Here is a 23,341-nt window from a genome sequence, read left to right as displayed (position 1 = left end):
AACATTGGAACGTGGGCAATATAGCAATCAGGCTACTGATCTAATAAATAGTAATGAGCAAACCCCTATTCCAGCTATTAGGAAAATCTATATTCAGTAGACAGTGAGATATCATGAAACCATTAGGAGGAAGCAGTAACACATTGCTCTTTGTCACCACCTAGATTCACATATTGCACCTAGGAGAGTTTTTCATGTTTAGACAAGGAATATCTTCTGCTTAGTGGAGTGTTTCCTCATTGAATAAGATTTTCAAAATGGGTTACAAGAGCAATGAAGAATGCGTGTGCAGCACAGTGCAATATCTTCAACTGCTATATTGATGTCATCAATATTCAATTGGTGAGTGTCCGCCACTCGGCACCTGCATTGATCAGCTGTTACCAGTTTCTGCAGATGATCGAGAAGGGGAGTACCACGTGTCGGACCCCCAACAATCTGATATTGATGACCTATCTTAAGAACCAATTGAGAGGGTAACAACATAATTAATATAGTACTGGAAAACTCCTTTAATCACTGCAAATATACTTCTGAAAAAGCATAGCTTGTGTGCAGGGGCATACAAAGAAATAATGGGGCCCCAACAGCAAAACTTCATTTTCCCACAAACAAAGAAAGAAAGAAACTTGGCGGAATAGGCAGGGTAATATTTCCCAACATTTATAGAGGGAGAAGGATATGTATTGTATTATGGTATGTAGAAAATATTTTTGGCCCAGTTGAAGACTCTTAAGGGGGCTTTACACGCTACGATACTGTTAATGTTTTATCATCGGGGTCACGCCGTTAGTGACGCACATCCGGCGTCATTAACGATATCGTAGCGTGTGACACTTTTGTGCGACCTAAAACGATCATCGCAAAAGCGGTTAAAATCGTTTGCCGTGGAGAGGTCATCCTAAAACCAAAAATCGTTTAACGCTCATTCGCGATGTTGTTCCTCGTTCCAGCGGCAGCACACATCGCTGTGTGTGACACTTCAGGAGCGAGGAACATCTCCTTACCTGCGTCCACCAGCTATGCGGAAGGAAGAAGGTGGGCGGGATGTTTACGTCCCGCTCATCTCCGCCCCTCCGCTTCTATTGGACGCCTGCCGTGTGACATCGCTGTGACACCGCACAACCCGCCCACTTAGAAAGGAGGCGGATTACCGGCCAGAGCAACGTCGCAGAGCAGGTAAGTCTGTGTGACAGGGGTGCGCGATTTTGTGCGCGACGGTCAGCGATATGCCCGTGTCGCACAAAAGATGGGGGCGGGTACGCATGCTAGCGATATCGGCAATTATATCGTAGCGTGTAAAGCCCGCTTTAGTGTTCTCACCTATGATACCCCTTTTATGGCCGTTATAGAATTTAATGTTCCCAAAAATACCCCACCACACACACACAAAGTATAGTATCCTCCCAGTGAATTCCTCCCTACAATTTTACCTCAATGACCCCCACACATACAGTATTATGATTCCACACTGTTTCCAGCAAAGTATGATCTCCCCACAGAGCCCCAACACAGTAAGATGCCCCTATAATCCCCCCCCCCTTAGTATGGTGTCTTTATAGTTCCCTCACACACACAGTAGCATGGCCCACACACAGTATGATGACCTGTCAGAATGATAGCTCCCACCCAGTCAGTTTCATACCCCTAATGCCATCGCTCAATATCATAACCCCCATTCAGTAAGATGGCACCATAAACTCCACTCAGTACGATAGCCCCAAACAGTATTATGGCCCACACAGTATAATGGTACCTCAGTTTGATGCTCCCACAGCCCCTTACTCAGTGTGATGGGCCCCACAGTCCCCCACTCAGTATGATACCTCTACAGCCCCCAACTCAGAATGATGGCACCACAGTCCCCATGCAGTATAATGGCTCTCATAGCCCTCATTCAGAATGATGTCCCCACATTCCTCCACTCCATATGAGTGTTGCGAAAACCCCCACTTAGTATGATGTCCCCACAGCCCCTGAACACAGCATAAGGGTCCCCATAGCTCTCTACTCAGATTGATGGGCTCCACAGCCCCCAATCGATGTTTCTTCAGCCCCCCTTTCAGCCTCCTCTCAGTATTAGAGCCACCTCAGTCCCTCTCTAAGTATCACAGTGCCACAGTTCCCCATTCAGTACGAGAATCCCTAAAGCTACTGACCGAAAAAAAAATATATATTCCGCAAAGTGCTGTTCTAATCTGTGCAGTGTGAGTACCGAGACTCTACATTGCCGAAGAAATTTAGGGATGTCATAGTGCCTGAAGTGTATGAGCACACAGGCACAGATTAAATTACGGATTAGGGAGATTTTGGCGGATGCCACTGAAATTCTAATGAAAGGTATGATACCGAATAAAACAGAGCCCTCGGCTTACAAGTCCCACATAGCCCGTGTGGATTGCCTCAATTGGTGGTATGCCCCTGTTGTGTTAAAAATTTCTAAACCCATATTTAATCCTTTTAAAAAACTCTGTACATGACTGGAGTAAAATAAAGTGGAAAGCTGCACGCATCTTGTCAGTAGCTTGTAATTCTATAAGACGCGTGCATCTCTTAAGGGGGGACTCCAAGAAATGTAACAAAAATAAAGTACATTTGTTTATTACAAATTTTACTATATACCTTTATTTAGCAAAAAGGTACTCTTTAGAAAGGATTTTAAATATGTCAGCTACCGGCAGTTTCCCAGCCCTCCCACATCTGAGAACGGGCTGCGTAAAGACGTCTGCTGAAGACATCGGGTGAGGGCAGCGTCCTGTCAGGTATCGTGAACGCACATTCCTCTGTTCACCAAAGGAGTGTCTGACTCCAACTCACCTTATAATCAAGATCGGTGTTAACATCAGCAGTGTTGATAAATGGGACCAAATTTTTCTATGCAGATTACGCACATAAGAAAAACAGATATTTAATGCCAAAGACCAAATATTTTTTTATTAGCATATCAGCTATGTAGCACCACGTCCTGAGATTTTTTTTGTTTTCTACCCAAGATGAAGTCTTAGGGTATGTGCCCACGATCAGGACTCACTGCGTCTTGCACGCAGTGGGTCCTGACCTGCGAGGCCGCGAGTCTCCTCCACCCACAGAACGCAGCTACTCATACCCACAATCAGGGTACAGTGCACTGCGGTCTCTCGCTTGTGTTCTTCCTATGAAGGATGCATGTGAATCCACAGCAAACAACTGACATGCTGCGGTCTGGAAAGACTCACCGCAGGTCAGTGTTTGCTATGGGAAAAACAAGCACAGTGGGCACGGGATTTCTAGAAATCCCTCCACTATGCTTGTACTGTACAACGCAGCGTTTTGGATGCAGCTGAAACATGCTACATTCAAAAGGCTGTAAACACTGATCGTGGGCACACAGCCTTAAAGTAATATGGGCAATAGGTGTTATAACTGCAAACAAATTTTAGCCAACACCATTACAGCAACCTGAAAAGACACCAACCACAGTTTATAAAAGACTTTCAAATGTACATTGAGCATAAGAAAACTATCTTAAAATATAACTTCCATTCTGAGACAGGATTCCTTGAAGTTACAGCCCCAAAGCCTGAGGCAGAACTTCTGAAAGAATCTGGTAACAACATTACTCCCTCTGAATTTCTGTCAAGTGTTGTCAAGTTCACAATTCAGAATAGAAGATATTTAATACAAAAGTTTTCACATTTTTGATATATGCTAGAAGGCTTTTTACAAATTCCTTTTTGGTAGGTCTCCTATAACTCCAAGGATATTATGTCACAGGTAAGCCAAGGATTTTGAGCAATATTGCCACGATTCCTCTGCATAGTACGTCTTGGAAGCAATGAGTGACTGTTGGCTGTACTATGGAATCAGTGCATTCTGATCTCACAGTTAAGTGAGTGACAGCTCAGTGCAGAGGTGTGCTTGGCTGTCAGTGCGTTCAGTGACTGCTCAGTTGTCCAATCGGATACTGGGAGGTGATTGGTTTCTTCAGGTGTTCCCTGTTTTCTGTAATTGCCCAGCTACTTAGCTGTAGAGTTAATCCCAGAACACTGCCAGTAGAAGCATTCTGCTCAGTGGTGCTTGTTGGCCTAGTTTATCTGCGCTCTGTGTTCTGATCTATTGCTTCCAGACCTCAGCCCTCATGTGGCTTTTTGTTTGCCTTGTCCCTTTTCTCTGATCCCCTATGCTTCAGGTATTCTGACTCTGGACTGTGACCTAACTACAATTCTGACAATTCCATTATTCCTTGACGTGCTCTCCTGGTATCTGACATGTGGCTACCCTGTCTCATGACTTGTTCGTGTAGTGACTAGCATCACAAATGTATACAGCATACAACATCAGGTATCAATAGTAAATTAATGAATATACTTGCAACACACGCTCACAAATGCGGTTGTACACTCAGAAAACATATTGCGAGCCCGATTCATCATTGGCAGGGTTTATTGTCTCTATTCTGTTATGACGTGTTTTTTTCTGACTTTTTTTGCGCAAAAATTAATAAGGTACACTTTGGTCATGAATTTTGACCAAAGCCCAAGATTGTCTTTTTTTTCTGCCATCAACCATTTTACACTCAATAATTTGCACTTTTTGGCAAGAATTATGCCAAAATAACTGGCGTACAAATCAGTCCAGAGAAGAGAGCTGGAGTAGACCTGCGCCAAATTTTGTGACTTTTTCAAAAAATGATGAATTGGTCTGAAACATCTGGAAAAGCTAAGTTAATGTAAAATCAGAAATCTAATCAACAAATGACAACTTGAAACAAAGTGTAAATCATTTCAGGAATTTGTTGGAAGTCACAAAGTCACTAGTTAAGAGGTAGCCAATAAAAAAAAAACATGGCAGAAATGCAATGATGAATTGGCCATTTTTTTGGAGAGGTTTGAGATGACAATTATAAGTTGTAGCTTCATTGGACTTTTAAAAGCTCATACTAGTAAAGACCTAATTCTCAAAACCTCAGCATACTGTGAGGCTGCCAGAGGTCAAAGGGTTTTCTTCCAATGCTGACATTTATGACATGTATTGTGTACTGTATATGCAGCTTCTACCTTTAGGACTTGCACGTATGAGGGAACAGGGGTACCAGACCTTCGACTGTGGATATGCTACACATGTCTCAGATTGAAATTACCCGAACTTAGCTGATGTGGGAAGGATAATAGGTCAAAGCACAGGGAACAGTTTGGTTTACATTGCCCTAAACAAAATAAGGCATATGAATGATGCTAAATCTTATAACAGGCAATGTCTCAGACACAGAATACTGAAAAATATTACCTGAACTGATCCAGTGTTTTGTAATGTGACTACCATATCAAGTAAGGTGTCTGCCGCAAAATAAAATGGCGTGCAAACTTCACTGTTCAGGAGATCTCTTGTTATGGGAGAGAATCCTTTACTTGCACCACATTCTTTAGTCATTAATTGTATTTCAAGTACCAGGTTCCATAGTACTCGACCCACATTCTGTAGTAATGTCCAGTGTCCTCCTCGATGCGCCAAAACCTGCATAAGTGAAATACACAGCATGGATCTGAAAGGTGGAGCAAATACTGCGACACATCACATATTTCTATATACACTGTAAGGATAACTGAATATTACTGACAAACGAAGGGAAGTGATGCACATGTGAAAAATAGATATATTTAGTCTTGATTCATGAAACCGAGGGTTAATTTTCCTATTCTCATTATGATTAGTAGGATAATATATGCAAAGATGTATTATTTTATTAGCACATTCATCACTAATTCGCAAGATAGGAAGAAAATAAAAGATACGACCCCCAGGTAACAGAGGTCTAAGGGGTACTTTACACACTGCGACATCGCTAGCAATTGCTAGCGATGTCGCGTGCGATAGAACCCGCCCCCGTCGTTGTAACGGTATGTGGTGATTGCTGCCGTAGCGAACATTATCGCTACGGCAGCGTCACACGCACATACCTTCTCAGCAACGTCGCTGTGACTGCCGAACAATCCCTCCTTCAAGGGGGAGGTGCGTTCGGCGTCATAGCGACGTCCCTGCAGCGTTACTAAGCGGCCGGCCAATAGAAGCGGAGTGGTGGAGATGTGCGGGACGTAACATCCCGCCCACCTCCTTCCTTCCGCATTGCCAGTGGAGGCAGGTAAGGAGATGTTCGTCATTCCTGCGGTGTCACACATAGCGATGTGTGGTGCCGCAGGGACAACAAACAATATCGTACCGGTGGTTGCAGTGATATTAAGGAAATGAGTGACGTGTCAATGATCACCGTTTTTGAACGATTTTGTGCTCGTTGATCGTCGCTCATTTGTGTCACATGCTGCGATGTCGGTAATGGTGCCGGATGTGCGTCACTAACGACGTGACCCCGTCGATATATCGTTACCAATATTGCAGCGTGTAAAGTACCCCTAGAAGTCCCCCAGTGTAAATAAAACAAGAGCAATCTGTTTTGTTTAGTCATCCTAAGTGAAGATAGCATTTGTTGAGCTTGAGCTCCATTTATACAATGGACCTTGGGATTCCAGTTCTCAAGATCACTTAGGGTCTTATCAGCCAGATTCCAGCAATCATACATTGATACGAAAAAAGTATTTAGTGGAAAACTCCCTTTATACAGAGGACAATACTATATAAAATAGTAAAGTGATCTGCACATGGATTGTTTTGAATTTTATTTTTAAGTGGATCCTTTTCCAAGACCTTCTTGAAAAGTGCTTCAAAAATTCTTGCAAGCTATGTGCCCAAAATGTCTTTTTGCAGAGTTTTTGGAGCAGAAGCTCAAATATTTTGTAGGAATTTTAAGATTTGGAGAACTTCTGTTCGGTGGTTATGTGCATTTGGAGTTTTCTTGCAGAATTTGTGGAGCAGAAACTGAATAAAACCTCCAAGAGTTTAAGGATTTTGAGAAGTATTTGGAAAGTTTCTACTCAGGTTCTGCTCCAAAACCTCCTCAAAAATTCAGTGTGCGCATACACTAATAAATAAATTCAGTCAATTAGGATATATTTGTTCTTATATTGTTTGGTAGGTTTCATACATTTAGATAAAAATTTCTGTATTACTTATCTATACATTCTGTTATGTACAAAAAAGCCTTTAAGATGACTAAAGATGAGGAAACCTTTGGAGGTTTGCCAGCAGCAAACAATCAAACCTCCACATGTCTGAACCTTGCCCAGGGAGGCTCAGAAACTCTGATTGGCAGTTTGAGTCTCTGCCCACATACAACCAGCCATAAGCAGATCCCTTTCGTGGGAGGGAGGGCAGGCATTTTCAAGTGTTTTTTTATTGGTTGCACACTACATGTAATAACTCTGTTGGTTCCCCCAGTCTGAGCCATTGACACACTGCAAGGAGCTCACACAGGGCTGAGCACCAAGTGTACTTGAGCACAGCAATGCTCATGCGAGTTAAGTTCGTACGAAAAGCATTTTAACTCCGAACTCTGTTTTTTTTAAGTTGGTGTTCAATTCGACACCAAACATCAGGTTCGCTCATCTCTACTAGTGACCTACACCTGCATAGTGAAGCTTCCTCCGCTGAGTCTTGCATTCTGGACCTCCTGCATCCAAAATGGACAATGTATGGGAATGGGCACCATAACTTTGGTCTCAAAAAGAGAGCCATCAGGATGCAAATGAAGAGCCCCAGGTTGGGTGACTGTCATGGGTATGACACAGTAACCAGGAGAAAAAGCACCTAGACTGGCCCTCAGACTAGGGTTCCTGAACTGTCCCTTATTCCAGATGTAGGCTTGATGGTAGCCAGGTCTGGACCACTAGTGTAGCCCTAACTCCTGAGCAGCCCTGGTCTAACACTCTCTCTACCCCACCCCCGAGGAAAACTGGGACAGGAGTAAAGAATCCAACAAATACAGAGACAGGGGAAAACCAAGGCTCAAACTCATTGCATGCACAGGGGAAAAGACAATATGTGATCAGGGGGAAATAAAATAAAGGGAGGAAATAAACAAACAACAAAAATAGTTCCACAGCAAATCAAATAGCATACAACTGTTCACCAGCAACTGGATCACCACACACAAAGACCGATAACGCTGGAGCAGAGTTAGAGCTATCTTCGGCATGTGAGGCTAGGTTCCACCATTTTTTATATGGTGGAGGCAGCGTTGATCAGCAATCTGTGACCCCAGTAATCATTCACCAGCCAGCAACAATTAACTCCTATTAAACTGCAGATAAGGGAGCACTAAACACGCGACGCCCGACTCTGGCTGGGCAATTGTGAAGCATTAGGTTGCCTGCCAGTCTCTGCAATGTGAACAGAGTCTGGAGTGGCCATGACAGTGATGATACATGACAAATGTATTACAGCTTTTCAGTACCAGGGTGGAGGGTCCACAAAAAAACAGGAGGATCCATCATTGCTGCCCACCAGACAAAGCAGTGGCACAAACTTTTTTTAGGAAGCTGTTGAGCAAATTAAGTGGTTAAAGAAAGTCTAAAAGGCTTACTAATATATAAATTGGGCTCATATGCATTGGGAACAGCTCATTTTAAGTCATTTTAAATACACCATGCAAATGTGAGTGCAATAAGAATGATTAATAGTGGATGATAAGTGTGTCAGTGCTGCAAAAATGAAATATGTAATTTTTAAAATACATTTCATGAGATAAAAATGGCTGTAATACTGAAACATAAAAAGGGACTTTACTAGGAAAATATCTTACCACTGCTCTTTTAAGATGCATAAAAATCTTCCCAAGGTGATCTAAAAGAATGGCTGAGGACATGTTTAGTTTTGCTTGTTCTTTTAAGGGAGGAGATGACGTCTCTGTGTCATTGGTCATTTGTGTTCGAGGAGTATCTAAATCACTTCGTTTTGTACTTGGTTCAGAAATATCCAGTGAGTCTAAACAAAAATATGTAAGATGTGGGAAGAAGTGGGATCAATCATGAAAACATGATTATACAATAAACATATTATAAGAAAAGTTAGGTAATGGATACAGGGAAAGTTTAAAAACACATTTTAAGACTTGTTATTGGAAACCAATGTAAAAACAGATATTTATGTAAGGTGCGCTTGTATTTAGTTTTATGGTCCCTGATAAGGAGGTGATTACTCAAAACCCAAATTAACATTTAATCTACAGCATGATTGGCGGGATCTTTCATCATTTTGTTGTGACATTGAAGCCAGTAGATCACTATTTCTTCCCATTGAAAGTAAGGATATGTCACAATAGGTCATAGAATACTTTATGGGTACGTACACATGTTATAGAGGTTGTCCACTACTTTTACATTGATGGCCTATCCTTAGGCCCGCTTTACACGCAGAGACATCGCTAGCGATGTCGCTGGTGAAAGCACCTGCCCCCATCGGTTGTGCGTCACGGGCAAATCGCTGTCCGTGGCGCACAACATCGCTAACACCCATCACACATACTTACCTGCATAGCAACGGCGCTTTTTAAGGGGGCGGTTCGTTCGGCGTCACAGAAGCGTCATTAAGTGGCCGCCCAATAGAAGCGGAGGGGTGGAGATGAGCGGGCCAAACATCCCGCCCATCTCCTTCCTACCTCATTGCGGGCGGCCGCAGGTACGATGTTGTTCCTCGTTCCTGCGGTGTCACATATAGCGATGTAAGCTGCCGCAGGAACGACGAACAACATCGTACCTACAGCAGCAACAATATTTGGGAAAGAAACGACGTGTAAACGATCAGGTAAGTAATTTTGATCGATAACAGTCGTTCCTGCGTTTCACACGCCACGACGTCGCTAACGAGGCCAGATGTGCGTCACGAATTCCTTGACCCCCAACGACATCTCGTTAGCGATGCCGTTGCATGTAAAGCCCACCTTAGGATAGGTTATCAATGTCTGATTGGCTGAGGTCCGACACGCAGCACCCCCACCGATCAGCTCAACCCGGTGCTGCAGCAGCCAGAAATGGAGGTGGCTGTGCACTTACCAAACCTCTGCTTGATTTCCCGCCCAGCGCCGCCTCCTCCTGCTTGATTGAATTCTCATTAGAAGTGTCACTTCAAGCAAAGGAGTTGTCAGTCAAGGAGAAGGTAGCACTCGCGGGAATTGCAGTTGGGGACAGTGGACGTTTCTAAAGTGCTTCCTTGTGTTGAAAGCACTTTAGTATATTGAATCATATGCTGACATCTCAGTTACCAAGAAAAAAACTATCGGACTGGCTAGGTAAAGATATAACTGGATATTTGTTGAAAGAACTATATGCACATATTAATAGTTTGAGGTGTGAAATCCTGCTGACCGATTCCTTTTAAGGGTACGTGCCAATGATCAGGACTCGCTGCACCTTGGATGAGGCAGCTCCTAACCTGCGGGGCTGCGATGCTCCTCCGCAGGAGACCGCAGCTGCTTATATCCATGATCAGGGTTTTATGCACTGTGGTCTTTTGCTTGTGTTCTCCCTATGGAGGACACTTGCGACTCTGCACCAAACAATTGACAAGCTGCGGCTTGGAAAGTCGCACCGTAGGTCAGTGTTTGCTGAGGGAAAAACAAGCATAGTGGGCATGGGATTTCTAGAAATGCCGTCCACTGTGCTTGTACTGTTCATTGCAGCATTTTGGACACAGCTGAAGCAAGCTGCGTCGAAAACATTGTGAACATTGATTGTGGGTACGTACCCTAAAGAGACTGTATCAGCACAGGATGACTGTTCACACAAAGTACAGGCGCTCGGTACATCATGTTCTGGCCAAACCAGCCTGTTTTCCCACTATCGCCACCCTCCAATCTCTTTTGATGGATAGGGAGGCGACAAAAAAACATCAGGTGGGAATGTGGTGTTAAATGATTAACCCTGCCATGATGTAGGAGCGCCTGTACTTGGTGGGAACAGTCACAGTGTAACTGTATTTCAGGTTGTATTCTGTAAGAATCCTCAGGATGCTTCCAGCACAAAAGGAAGCAAGATCAGATATGTAAATGAATAAGAAACCATTACCATTTACATGGCACAAATTAATGGCCAAATGACGATTCCTACTAATGATTTATTGCCAGTGATGACTCAGTAACCCCATTTTTAGTGTGCCATTTGTGGATGGGTGCAATGTACAAATTCAGAACTGGCACACAGTGAAAGGCATGCCTTTTTCAAAGTGCTAGCTGTACAGTCACTTAGAGCTGAAGCCATTACACAGGCAATTTGCAATTCAATGGAGGCGTTTTGAGAATGCAATTACATTTGTAATTAAATGCAAAAACACAGTAAAATATTGGACATTGTGGTATAAATTTATAAAATGTTTACCCGTTAGTTTGGCATCTGGTGGAAGATCTAGTTTAAGTGAGGGATGAAGGTGACCTAGGCTCGATATTTGCTCATCTGCAGCATTTGTTTCTGTTGCCATGACGACAGTGCCAGCATGATGCAAAGTGAATAATTCGGGATCCAGAATTCTATAGCTGCACAAACACAGAAAAACACATGTATGGAACCAAAACAAATGTTAATTCCGAGCAATTAATTCAATCACAACAACTTGAGGAACAAACACTTTTCCACTTAACTAGCAACTTGGAACCAGACAGCAGGTACAATTTGGCGGAGGAATGAAGAAAGAGTTCTATTAATATAGCATTAAAATGAGTGTTTAGCCTTCATTTTCAAGGAAAGGATTCTTCAAGTGACAACTACAAGCTGAAAGCCTTCGGCTCAGAATAGCTTGGCTTTATTTTTAATTACTGTTCTACTGCATTAAACAGTAACAATGATTCTTACAATGATAGTGGTTACCTTTTAAGTAATAAGATTGAAATGTTCAATCACCCATTCAATTTCAATGCAGTTTGAAGCCTGATACAAGTTTCAGATATTTCTACTGTGAGGAGCATCACCCAATAATAATATATGCTGGATGTCAGGTCTGTAAGTATATAGGGTGCTACTGTCTTTATTAGCTCATGGATCAGCACAAATTCTATCCTACACTTCGTTCCTCTTCATTTTTTTCTCTGCTCCCTGAGACTATTGCATGATTTCTCCCCTCACCACCCATTCAGACATCCGTGTTTAATCGGGTACAAGCCACACATATCGGTATGGTCAAACGTGTTTGCATACGTGTGACATCAGTGTGACACGTACCGGAAAAATCACATGTCTTTGAAATAAAAAAGATTTTCCATATTCCCCTGTATCCGATGCTGCTTTCTTTAGCTCTGCTGCCTCCTGCTTCTGACCCCCGCTCATTGTACTCATTGATTATTCACTACAACTCGGGACTGGAAGCAGAAGCATCGCCGGGGACAGCATCGCAGAGGAGAACATCGGGGACTGCATCACCAGGGATAGCATCGGGGACCGAATCGCCGGTGACAGGTGACTATCCAGCAAACACTGTGTGTGCAGTGACGTCCAGGAGGTCATCGGAGTTCCCAATGAACTTGAACGACCTCCTCATGACACCCCCGCGACACCTATGCTACAGTGGGTGTCCCGACGATAACTTCATGGGTTCATCAGAGTTAATTGGGAACTCCAATGACCTCCTGGACATCACTGAACACACAGTGTTTGCTGGCTACTAACCTGTCCCCAGCGATGCTGTCCCTCATGCTGTTCTCGGCGATGCTGTCCCCTGCACTGTCCCGGTGATACGGTCCCCAATGTTCTTTCAGGTGATGCTGTCCTCAGCGCTGTCCTCGGTGATGCTCCTGCTTCCAGGCCCGAGGTGCAGTGAATACTAAATGAGTAAAATGAACGGGGGTCAGACGCAGGAGGCAGCAGAGCCGAAGACAGCATCGCTGGATACAGGTGAATATAGAAAATCTTTTTATTTCAGACATGTTTTTTCTACGGTATGTGTCATACTGAAGTCACACAGATTACATCAGTGTGCGATCCGTGTGACATCTGTTCTCCCAAAAAAAAAAAAACAGACATGTCTCCGTGTGTGCGTGTGGGGCCAAGCAGGGTCACAGGTCCATGTGGGTAACACCATAAAATAACATGGGTACGTGTGACATCTGTATTAAAAACAGATGTCACCCGACCTGAAACACTGACGTCAGAAAGGGACCTGAAGATCAGTGTAATTCCGCTCCGTCCTGCTTTCTCTAAGGGTAGGTTCACACAAGTGTTTAAAAAAAATCGTAAGGGTCATCTGGAAAACTCTGACAATTTTTTTTCTCACTTTTCATCCGACTGAAATCTGTTTTTTCACGTGCAGATACATACGGTCAGTGAAAAGATATGCTCATCTGCACTGCCCATTGAATAACATTGGTCTTAGTACTGACCTTGTGCTGACCCTGACTAAAAATATGGTCCTGCGAATAAGCCTTAACATTGAGTTAAAGGCCATTTACACGCTGTGACATCGCTAACGATATATTGTCAGGGTCACGGTGTTTGTGACACACATATGGCGCCGTTAGCGACATCGCAGTGTGTGACAGGCTGGAGCGACCTTAATCGATCGCAAGAGACAAAAAAATCGTTGGTATATGAGAGGTCGTTCATTTACCAAAAATCGTTGTCTCGTACGTAGCGAGATTGTTCCTCGTTCCTGCGGCATCACACATCGCTATTTGTGACACTGCAGGAGCGACGATCATCTCCTTACCTCCGTCCACCGGCAATGAGGAAGGAAGGAGGTGGGCGGTATGTTCCTGCCGCTCATCTCCGCCCCTCCTCTGCTATTGGACGGCCATTTTGTGACGTCGCTGTAACGCCGAATGCACCTCCCCATTGAAGGAGGGATTGTTCGGCAGACACAGCGACGTCGCAGAATAGGTATGTGCGTGTGACGCTGCCGTAGCGATAATGTTTGCTATGGCAGCGATGACCACATATCGCACCAACAACGGGGGCAGGTGCTAATGCTCGCGACATCGCAGCGATGTTGCAGCGTGTAAAGCACCCTTTAAGGGAGGGGAGAGCAGTGAGCACCATCAGAACTATGAGGAAGAAAGACACTCCATTTTGCAAAAGTTCTAGAAACTTTCCAGCAATAAAATGATAGACAACTTTTATTGAAGACTACTATTTAAAAAGTTGCTTAGTTTTGCATTTAGAAAATTAAAAGTAAAAAAAAAAGTCTGTATGAAGGTGTACATAGCCTTATGAGAGATAAGCGAACCTATAAACTAAAGTTCGGTGTTGATATCAAACACGGACTTTACAAAAAAAACAGTGTTTGAGTTCAGAGTTCAGGTGCGATATCTATGGAAACCACTTGTGCGAGCATTGCTGTGCTCGGATATGCTCGGTTCTTAGCACAGTGCGAGCTGCTTGCACTGATTGATTGGCTTGCACTGGGAGTAACAATAGCGTGATCGGATGTAGTATGCAACCCAAAAATAATATGGAAAAACCCTGCCCACACTTCCCGGGAAGTGATCAGTTTATTTGTGGCTACATGTGCACAGAGACCCAAACTGCCCAATCCGTGACTTCTATTGGAGTTCAGGTCAAGTCCGCATCCAGAACAGACTTTTTAAAGTCCGGATAAACCCACTGAACCAAACTTCAATGGGTCCGCTCAAATCTAGTCTGAAAGTGTAACTAACATTTTGCTAACCTGTTGTTAATATTTTATTCCCTTAAAAGTCATGCAGATCAGAGAAGTCTGGTTCTTGGGACCTCTACTGGTCACTCAAACCATGTGGCAAACTTGCTCAGGCTATACATGAACCCTATAACGTATGGACACATTAAAGGGGTTGTCTACTACATGAACAACCCCTTCTCATTCCCGATGTTTGGCCCCATTAAAATAAAAAGCTTATACTCACCTTAGCTGTCAGTTCCGATCTAATGGTGTCAGTATCTGCAATTTGAGGGCTCATATTAGGTTGTGACATCACCACCGTCTTTTCTCTTCTCGCCTTCGTACAAATGATTGATCAACAGGAAGTGAGAGCTGCAGCTGGCTGCTCACATCCTGTTGACTAATCACAACAACATGGGAGTGCCGACACCACTGGAACAGCATACGCACGGGAAGTGAGTATAAACTTTATTATTTTAATAGGGCCAAACATGGAGAATGAGAGGGGGTTATCCAAGTAGTTAACAACCGCTTTAACACTTTCTATTATGCTGAATGCTTCTACTCAGCAGTTTGAGCCACACGTGTCTCAAACCCCTCAATAATTTACAGGGCTTTTAAGGGGCTACAACATATCAAAAGACTCACAAAGTCAATTTAAGGTGATTTCTTAAATCCTTTGCTATTTCAATCTTTCTTCCAAAAACCATAACATTCTTGTAATGTAATGGCATCATTAAATGTATTGAAAAAAAAAAAATCTTTGTAGCGTAGAATAGGAAGAAAGATGAAAACTTTTTTTTTTTTTTCATCTTTCACTATACTATAGAAATGACATGTTGACTCCATTCTGTTGCTCGATACAGTTAAAGGGAACCCATGATGTGTAAAAATGCTATTAAACTGCCGATATAAGGTTAATCTGCAGGTTAATAGCATTAAACCCTGCTGCCAGGAGGAAATTAACTTTATTACTCCTGGCAGCATTCGAGTTAGTGTCATGGAGGCGGTCCAGCGAGGCTTCAGTCACTGCTCTGTGTATGGAGAGCGACGGCTGTAATCGCGATCCCTGCACTGACTGACAACTTGCTTCTTCTAATGTACAGAGTGGTGGCTGAACCCAAATGCTGCCGGGAGGATTGAAGTTAATTTCCTGCCGTCAGCAGGGTTTGATGTGGACCGGGCAGGTTTAGAGTGCTATTAACCTGCAGATTAACTTCTTATCTTCAGGTTAATAGCATTTTCCATGTGAAAGGTTCCCTTTAAGGTAACCCAAATCTACATAGCGTACTTTTTGTTAATTCATACTACTTATTAAAAAATTGCACCATTTTTTTTACTTTTTTTGTCTACATATTCTGAAAACAATTATTTTTTTGTTTCCCTTAATGAAGCTTTGTGAGGTCTTTCTTGTTAATAGGGCAAGCTGTAATTTTTATAGGTACCATTAATGGTGTTCACTGTGAGGGAAACATGAGATAAATACTTTTGGATTTCAGTGTATTGGTCTATCAGAGATATCTTAGTGGTTGTCCAGGACTTTGAGATTGATGATTACTATAGTTCAGTTCCAATTCACCACATAGCGTAAGGCTATGTGCGCACAGTGCGTTTTTCGCGGCGTTTTTGCGCGTTTTTCGGGTGCGTTTTTGGCCTCAAAACTGCAGGACTTTGCTTCCCCAGCAAAGTCTATGAGTTTTCATTTTTGCTGTCCGCACACATCTGTTTTTTTTACCTGCGTTTTTGAGTTAAAAAAAAAAATGGACATGTCAGTTCTTTCCTGCGTTTTTCTGCGTTTTCCCCCCATGCAATGCATTGGAAAAACGCAGAGATCAAAAACGCAGCAAAACGCAGCCAAAAACGCACCAAATCGCGGCAAAAACGCATGCGTTTTTTGATGCGTTTTTTCGACGCAGGTGCGTTTTTGTGCGTTTTTAGCGGCCAAAAACGCAGCGTCAAAAAGACACAGTGTGCGAACCTAGCCTAAGGAGTTGTGGTGTTTGGCCTTTATGAGAGTGTACTTTTGGGTACTGTGGGATTTGATAACAGCGGTTAACAGACCCCTTCTGGTTTTATACTGATGAGATAAGGATAAGTCATCAATGTCATAGTCCTGTTCAACACCTTTAAACCCAGTCTCTACATTTGTAGTCATTCAGGCTGAGACCTCAGCTGCCACAACAACACATAATAATGTTGCAGGTGGGCCTACTACAAAATAATGGGAGCTCCTCTTTCTGTTCAACCACTTAGAAGCTGTAGTTGATATTGCTTATAGCATGTAAATGGTGAAAAAGGATATGGAATATGATTTGCTGGGTGCAAGCTCGGCTCCTAAGCCAACTTCATAAACTTTATGCAATTTCACTATCAATATGGATGCTATACAGTCATATGAAAAAGTTTGGGCACCCCTATTAATGTTAACCTTTTTTCTTTATAACAATTTGGGGTTTTGCAACAGCTATTTCAATTTCATATATCTAATAACTGATGGACTGAGTAATATTTCTGGATTGAAATGAGGTTTATTGTACTAACAGAAAATGTGCAATCTGCATTTAAACAAAATTTGACCAGTGCAAAAGTATGGGCACCTCAACATAAAAGTGACATTAATATTTTGTAGATCCTCCTTTTGCAAAAATAACAGCCTCTAGTCACTTCCTGTAGCTTTTAATGAGTTCCTGGATCCTGGATGAAGGTATATTTGACCATTCCTGTTTACAAAATTATTCCAGTTCAGTTAAGTTTGATGGCCGCCAAGCATGGACAGCACGCTTCAAATCATTCCACAGATGTTTAATGATATTCAGGTCTGGGGACTGGGATGGCCATTCCAGAACATTGTAATTGTTCCTCTGCATGAATGCCTGAGTAGATTTGGAGCGGTGCTTTGGATCATTGTCTTGCTGAAATATCCATCCCCTGTGTAATTTCAACTTCGTCACTGATTCTTGCACATTATTGTCAAGAATCTGCTGATACTGAGTTGAATCCATGCGACCCTCAACTTTAACAAGATTCCCGGTGCCGGCATTGGCCACACAGCCCCAAAGCATGATGGAACCTCCACCAAATTTTACTGTGGGTAGAAAGTGAGACAATTTTTTGTATCCTTCCCCTGAACAACTATGTTGAATAATCTTTGTTTTCAGATCATTTGGGAGATGTTTTGAAGAGCCCATGATGCCACTCTTCATAGGAGATTCAAATAGGAGAATACCTTGCAAGTGGCCAGCTTAAAAACCTTTTCTCATGATTGGATACACCTGCCTATGAAGTTCAAAGCTCAATGAGGTTACAAAACCAAATTAGTGCTTTAGTAAGTCAGTAAAAAGTAGTTATGAGTGTTCAAATCAAAAAATTCATAAGGGTGCCCATACTTTTGCACCGGTAAAATTTTGTTTAAATGCGGATTGCACATTTTTCATTAGTACAAACAACCTCATTTCAATCCAGAAATATTACTGAGTCCATCAGTTAAACCCAAATTGTTATAAAGAAAAAAGGTTAACATTAATAGGGGTGCCCAAACTTTTTCATATGACTGTACATCGTTTGTATTGTTACACAAAAAAGGGCTCATAACACTGTTCAACACAAAAAAAATCATCAGCAAAGGTAATATCTCTGTTTTATGGAGTTTGATATGCGGATTCCAAAAATATGCTTAGTTTTGCTCTATCGCTTAAAGTTTCTCAGATATAAGTATTTTTGTTATTACGTTATTATTGCAATTTCAGTGTATGCTGGGCTCCTCATGTAATATGCTCAAGTTGTTCAAATGGTCTTTGTGACTGATTGAATATGAAGAAAGTGGCTATGCCATTTGCTGTTCCCATGATTTGGAGAGAACCCGAAAATCATAGTGTTGACTGCTACTTTTGTTTTGTCAAACTAAAGGGCTTTTCTACAAAGAACAAACTTAAGATTAATTACCCTGAACTTGAATCTGCGATTAGGCCAGTTCCACATGATGGTACTTTGCCACTTTCTGTACGACCGCTGTCTGGATTGGATGAAAATGAAGTAGAATATGAAGACTATGGAGCTGAAACTATTGGCGAAGATATGGAGACCTCAAATCAAGATGACTATGTACCTGATGGAGCAGCCAGAACTCTTTACTTTACTGAATTAAATGATCTCATCAGAGACCTTTCATTGTCAAAAGATAAAGCTAAACTTCTTGCATCTAGGTTGAAACAGAAGAATCTTCTTTATGATGATGTCAAAGTGTGTTATTACCAAAACAGAAGTAACACTTTAACACAATTTTTCACAGTTGATGGACCAATGGTGTACTGTAACAATGTGAATGGCCTCTTTGAAGAATTAAATCAAGAGTATTTTGTTGCAGATTTGTGATTGTTTATTGATGCATCCCAGAGAAGTTTGAAAGCAGTGTTGCTTCACAATGGAAATATGAAACCATCAATCCCTATTGCTCACTCATGTCATCGAAAGAAAAGTTAGGAAAATATGTCAGTTGTTTTGAATGCCATACGTGATTGGTCTGCTACTGGGAATGCAAGGAGGTTTCTCAAAATATTGTTGCTTTTTGTGTTTATGGGGCAGTAGAAATACAGTAGAGCATTATGTTCCTTGTATTTGGGGACAGAGAAACATCTATGCTCCAGGCAGAGACAATGTTCAACATATTCCTTTAGTTGCTCCAACAAAAATCTTTCTTCCTCCATTACATATAAAGTTGGGATTGATTAAAAACTTGGTGAAAGCCATGGCAAAGACAAATTCACAAGGGTTCCAGTACATTTTCAGAAATTCTCCAGCATTTCACCAGCAAAACTGAAGGAAGGGGTATTTGTTGGTCCTCAGATTAGAGATTTTATGAGAGATGATGTGTTTGAAGGAACTCTAAACGATAAGGAATTGAGATCTTGGAAAAGCTTCAAGTGGATCTGTGATAACGTCTTAGGAAAAAATAATTTCCAGAATATGATAAAGGTGTTGAGGAACTGCTAAATGCATACAAGTGTCTTGGATGCCGCATGTCTCTGAAAATGCACTTTTTGCATTGACATTTAGATTTCATCCCTGAAAATCTTGGGGATGTAAGTGATGAACAAGGCGAGCGGTTTCACCAGGACATTAAAGTAATGGAACACTACTACCAGGGTTTTTAGAATGATTCAATGATGGCAGATTACTGTTGGATGTTATATAGGGACAACCCTGAAAAATCGTATCAATGACAGTCTCATGTCAAGCACTTTTCATTTCTGCTCATATTTTGGTGTCTATTTTCTGTTTGAAATTATTTTGGTTCAATAAAAACTGTTTTGTAAGGTGAAGTATTTATTTCTGATATGTAGATTTTTCTTAATGTTGCCAGTATATTTCCTATACCTTATAATAATGATACTGCTCCATGGAAACTATACGTGCTACAGAAAAACTATATACATTTTTTAAATCAGGACATAAAAATGATTCAGAAAAGTACAAAGTCACCTGTGATGATTACAAAAAATATTTTTTGTAGACCTGTGTAATTTGCAGTTTATTACATGTAGTCTTATTACATGTACAGTGGTACCTCGCTTAACGAGTAACCCACATAACGAGAATTTCGCTATACAAGCAAAGCTTTCTGTAAATTTGTAACCCACTTTACGAGAAAGCTTTGCTATACGAGCGAAATTCTCACCCCACACACTTCCGGTTCCGTCCATCCACCACACTCTGACCCGCACGTGCAGTCCACACAAGCACACACATGTACGCACAAACACACACAAACACACACACACACACACGCACGCACATACAGTATTATGCTCACCTTACCTTCCGTTCCACCGGTGGTCTCATGGTTCTTGTAGTTCCCGGGTACATCGCGACGTGCTCGCGGCGAACTACAAGACCCAGGAGGCCGGCGATGGAACGGAAGGTAAGGTGAGCATATAACATAGTGTACCTTACGTTTCATCGCCGGCCTCCTGGGTGCTGTAGTGCGCCGCTCCACTCCGTTCCACGCTGTGATTCTGCCTCCACAGCGACGAGAGAGGAACTTCCTGTCACCGCTGCTGAATGGCAGAGCGCTGGCCAATCAGAGGCAAGCAGCTCTGCTGTGACGTCAGCGCTCTAGCCGGGAAGTTCCTGCCTCGTCGTTATGGAAACGCGATACACAGCACGGCCCCGTACTGGTGAACAGCAAGTCCCAGGAGACCGGCGATGGAACGGAAGGTAAGGTGAGCATGTAATATGTGCGTGTGCATGCGTGCATGTGTGTTTGTGTGAGTTTGTGTGTGTTTGTACGTGTGTGTGTTTGTGCATGTGTGGAATGACAGAATAGGGGACCAGGATGGGACATTTAACCCGTTGTGGAACGGATCGTCAGCACTGCAATGATTTCCTATGGGAAATCTTGCTTTGCTGAACGAGTACCTTGTTTAACAAGCACAGTCCCAGAACGGATTGTTCTCGTTAAGCAAGGTACCACTGTACTTCATTTGTAGAACCATAGACATCCTTAAGGAACCACAAACATGTTATGGCAAAATATGCAATTGGGGCCTGAAATATTTTTTAGAAGTTTCATAAATTAGCCTCTATATACATGTATAATGTAAAGTAAACCATTTTCAGAAAACCCTTGTCCCTAGACATAATTTGTTTTAACAAACCCAGACTGTAATTTTGGCTACATTCATGTCTATATTTACATGTAACATGGACCATTTTATTCTCCTGTTTCATCCGAATTGCCTCTGTGTTGCATTACTGCATTTTTTCCACATCTACTTTAAGCAGGTAGACTATGCAATCGTATAAGTAGAAAAAAGTAGTAAGTCTAGCACATAAAAAAAACCAAAACTCGTTTTTTATTTCAACATCGTAAAAAATTTCTTTTTCTATTTTCACATACAGAGATACATTAAAAAATGTCATGATAGTCCAGATTTGCGTGTTTCTAGAGTAACCCCTTAGTCATATTTTTTGTTTTTTCTATATGCAAACTTATGATTATCTTTGACTCTTAAAGGGACTCTGTGAGCAGGTTTCTGAAGACAGCAGGCTGTAAAAAATTAAAACAGAGAATTCAGCCCTGTGTTTCTTATGTCAGTCTTTTTTTGTTTACCTGCAAAGTTAGTTTAAGCCTCTTATCTTTATCATTAGTGGGTCTCAGCAGCACTTGAGCTCTAGTATGACTCCGTTGCCTTCTGTGATTAGCAGCTTCTGTCTATGGAAATGTACAATGAAAGCCTGGTGTGGGTGGGGGCAGCTCTTGGAGCTACATGCAAAATCTCAAATCTTTCACTGTGTCAGAACAGCTGCACACAGTAATTTTACGCTGGTTTCACATTAGCGGTATTCTGCCGCACTGCTGGGTCCAGCACAAGTGCAGTACAGTTCAATGCAGTTCACTGGCAAGCTCCGGTCACATGCGGTCATGTGACCAGAGCATGTGACAGCATGTGACCGGAGCTTGCCGCGATGCCTGTAAATTGTATTGAACTGTACTGTACTTGTGTCGGATCCCGGATACGGCAGTGCGGCAGAATACCGCTGATGTGAAACCAGCATAAGCAATACATGGTTAAACTCAGGGCCTCTTGCCTACATCACGCTGCTCTCATATGAGGTAGCAAAAACTTGCTGATAGATTCCCTTTAACAAGGAATCAATTAAAAACAGATAAAATAAGGATGAAACACAAAACTATGAAGTATGTCCTCCGTGTTTCCTCTGTTTTAAACATAGCCTTATAGAATTTAATGTCAGAATCTGATCAATCTCATCAGTGGATGAGAATAGGACGTGCTCTGGGTCTAATGAACAAGTCACACAGTTCTGTATCTAAAACAAAGATGTGTGAATGGATCTGTGCGTCCATGTGATGACTGAAAAAAATAATGGACAGCATAAGAACATGTCACTGGATGTAGCTTTACTCACCCGCCCTGGGTCCAGTGCTCACCCTTCACTGTCACTCATGATGTTTGTTATTGTCTACAGTGCTGATGTCACATTAACAGCGCTGCAGCCAATCAGTGATCTAAATTGCTCTACCTTTGTAGATGGTGTGAGCCATTCAGAGCCACTGAGTTCAGTTATTGGCTGCATTGATACTGTTGTGACGTCAGTGCTGTAGTCAATAATAGACATTAGGAGCAGCAGCAACGACTCAGCGCTGGACTCAGGGAGGGTGAGTAAAGCACACTTTGTCTTTTTAAAACAAATTGCATCTGAGAACAGGGGTTTTTTTCTGAAAACAAAGAACCCCTTCAATATGTGATTGAATTTCAGACTTCCGACTTAATTCAATAAAAATAAAAATATTGCATTGACCATTTAGAAATTACAGCCTTTTTTGGACACAATTCCTCCATTTTCACAGGCACATAAGTAATTTCACAAAAAAAATAATTATAAATAAGATTTATATAGAGATTCATTTTTTAATACTGCCAGAAGCCTGTAAACCATGGACACCACCAAATACTCAGCTTCCTTCCTTGAGATGCTTTGTCAGGCCTTTATTGCAGCCATTTACAGTTTACTCCCAAAATTTCTGTACTCAGCTGCCTGTGGACTGTATACTTTACAAACCTGCATTTTACATGTGAGAATGGCTAAAAAAGAGTAATCTTCAGACCTTATGGAATGTTTATATGAGATATTAGAGTAAGGGCTCATTCACATGACCGTTCCGTTTGTCCTGTTCAGTTCCTGTTTTTTTGCGGACCCACGGACAGGACCACCTTTTCAATGTCTTTTGTATAAGATCGAATGGTACACGGTAGCACTTCCGTGTGCATCCGATCCTACAAAAAAACACATCGGATGCCCGGATGTCCGTTCCGTTATTATGGAACATGTCCTATTC

The 23,341-nt window shown here is 42.1% G+C and overlaps 1 protein-coding gene across 2 annotated transcripts in view; it reads right to left on the bottom strand.

Moving 5' to 3' along the window:
• Positions 1-23,341, bottom strand: part of CFAP54 (cilia and flagella associated protein 54) — a 680,590-nt gene that overhangs the window by 302,107 nt on the left and 355,142 nt on the right. For both annotated transcript variants that reach the window (XM_075344744.1, XM_075344743.1), the window contains exons 35-37: positions 11,241-11,395; positions 8,672-8,853; positions 5,266-5,493 (exon numbers count right to left, since the gene is read on the bottom strand). In XM_075344744.1, coding sequence (XP_075200859.1) covers positions 5,266-5,493; positions 8,672-8,853; positions 11,241-11,395 — 565 coding nt within the window. The remainder of the gene's footprint in view (positions 1-5,265; positions 5,494-8,671; positions 8,854-11,240; positions 11,396-23,341) is intronic.

Source organism: Anomaloglossus baeobatrachus, chromosome 4, assembly GCF_048569485.1.
Source record: "Anomaloglossus baeobatrachus isolate aAnoBae1 chromosome 4, aAnoBae1.hap1, whole genome shotgun sequence".
Lineage (NCBI taxonomy): Eukaryota > Metazoa > Chordata > Amphibia > Anura > Aromobatidae > Anomaloglossus > Anomaloglossus baeobatrachus.
The sequence above is the reverse complement of the archived record's forward strand: the minus strand, read 5'-3'. Positions and strand labels throughout refer to the sequence as shown.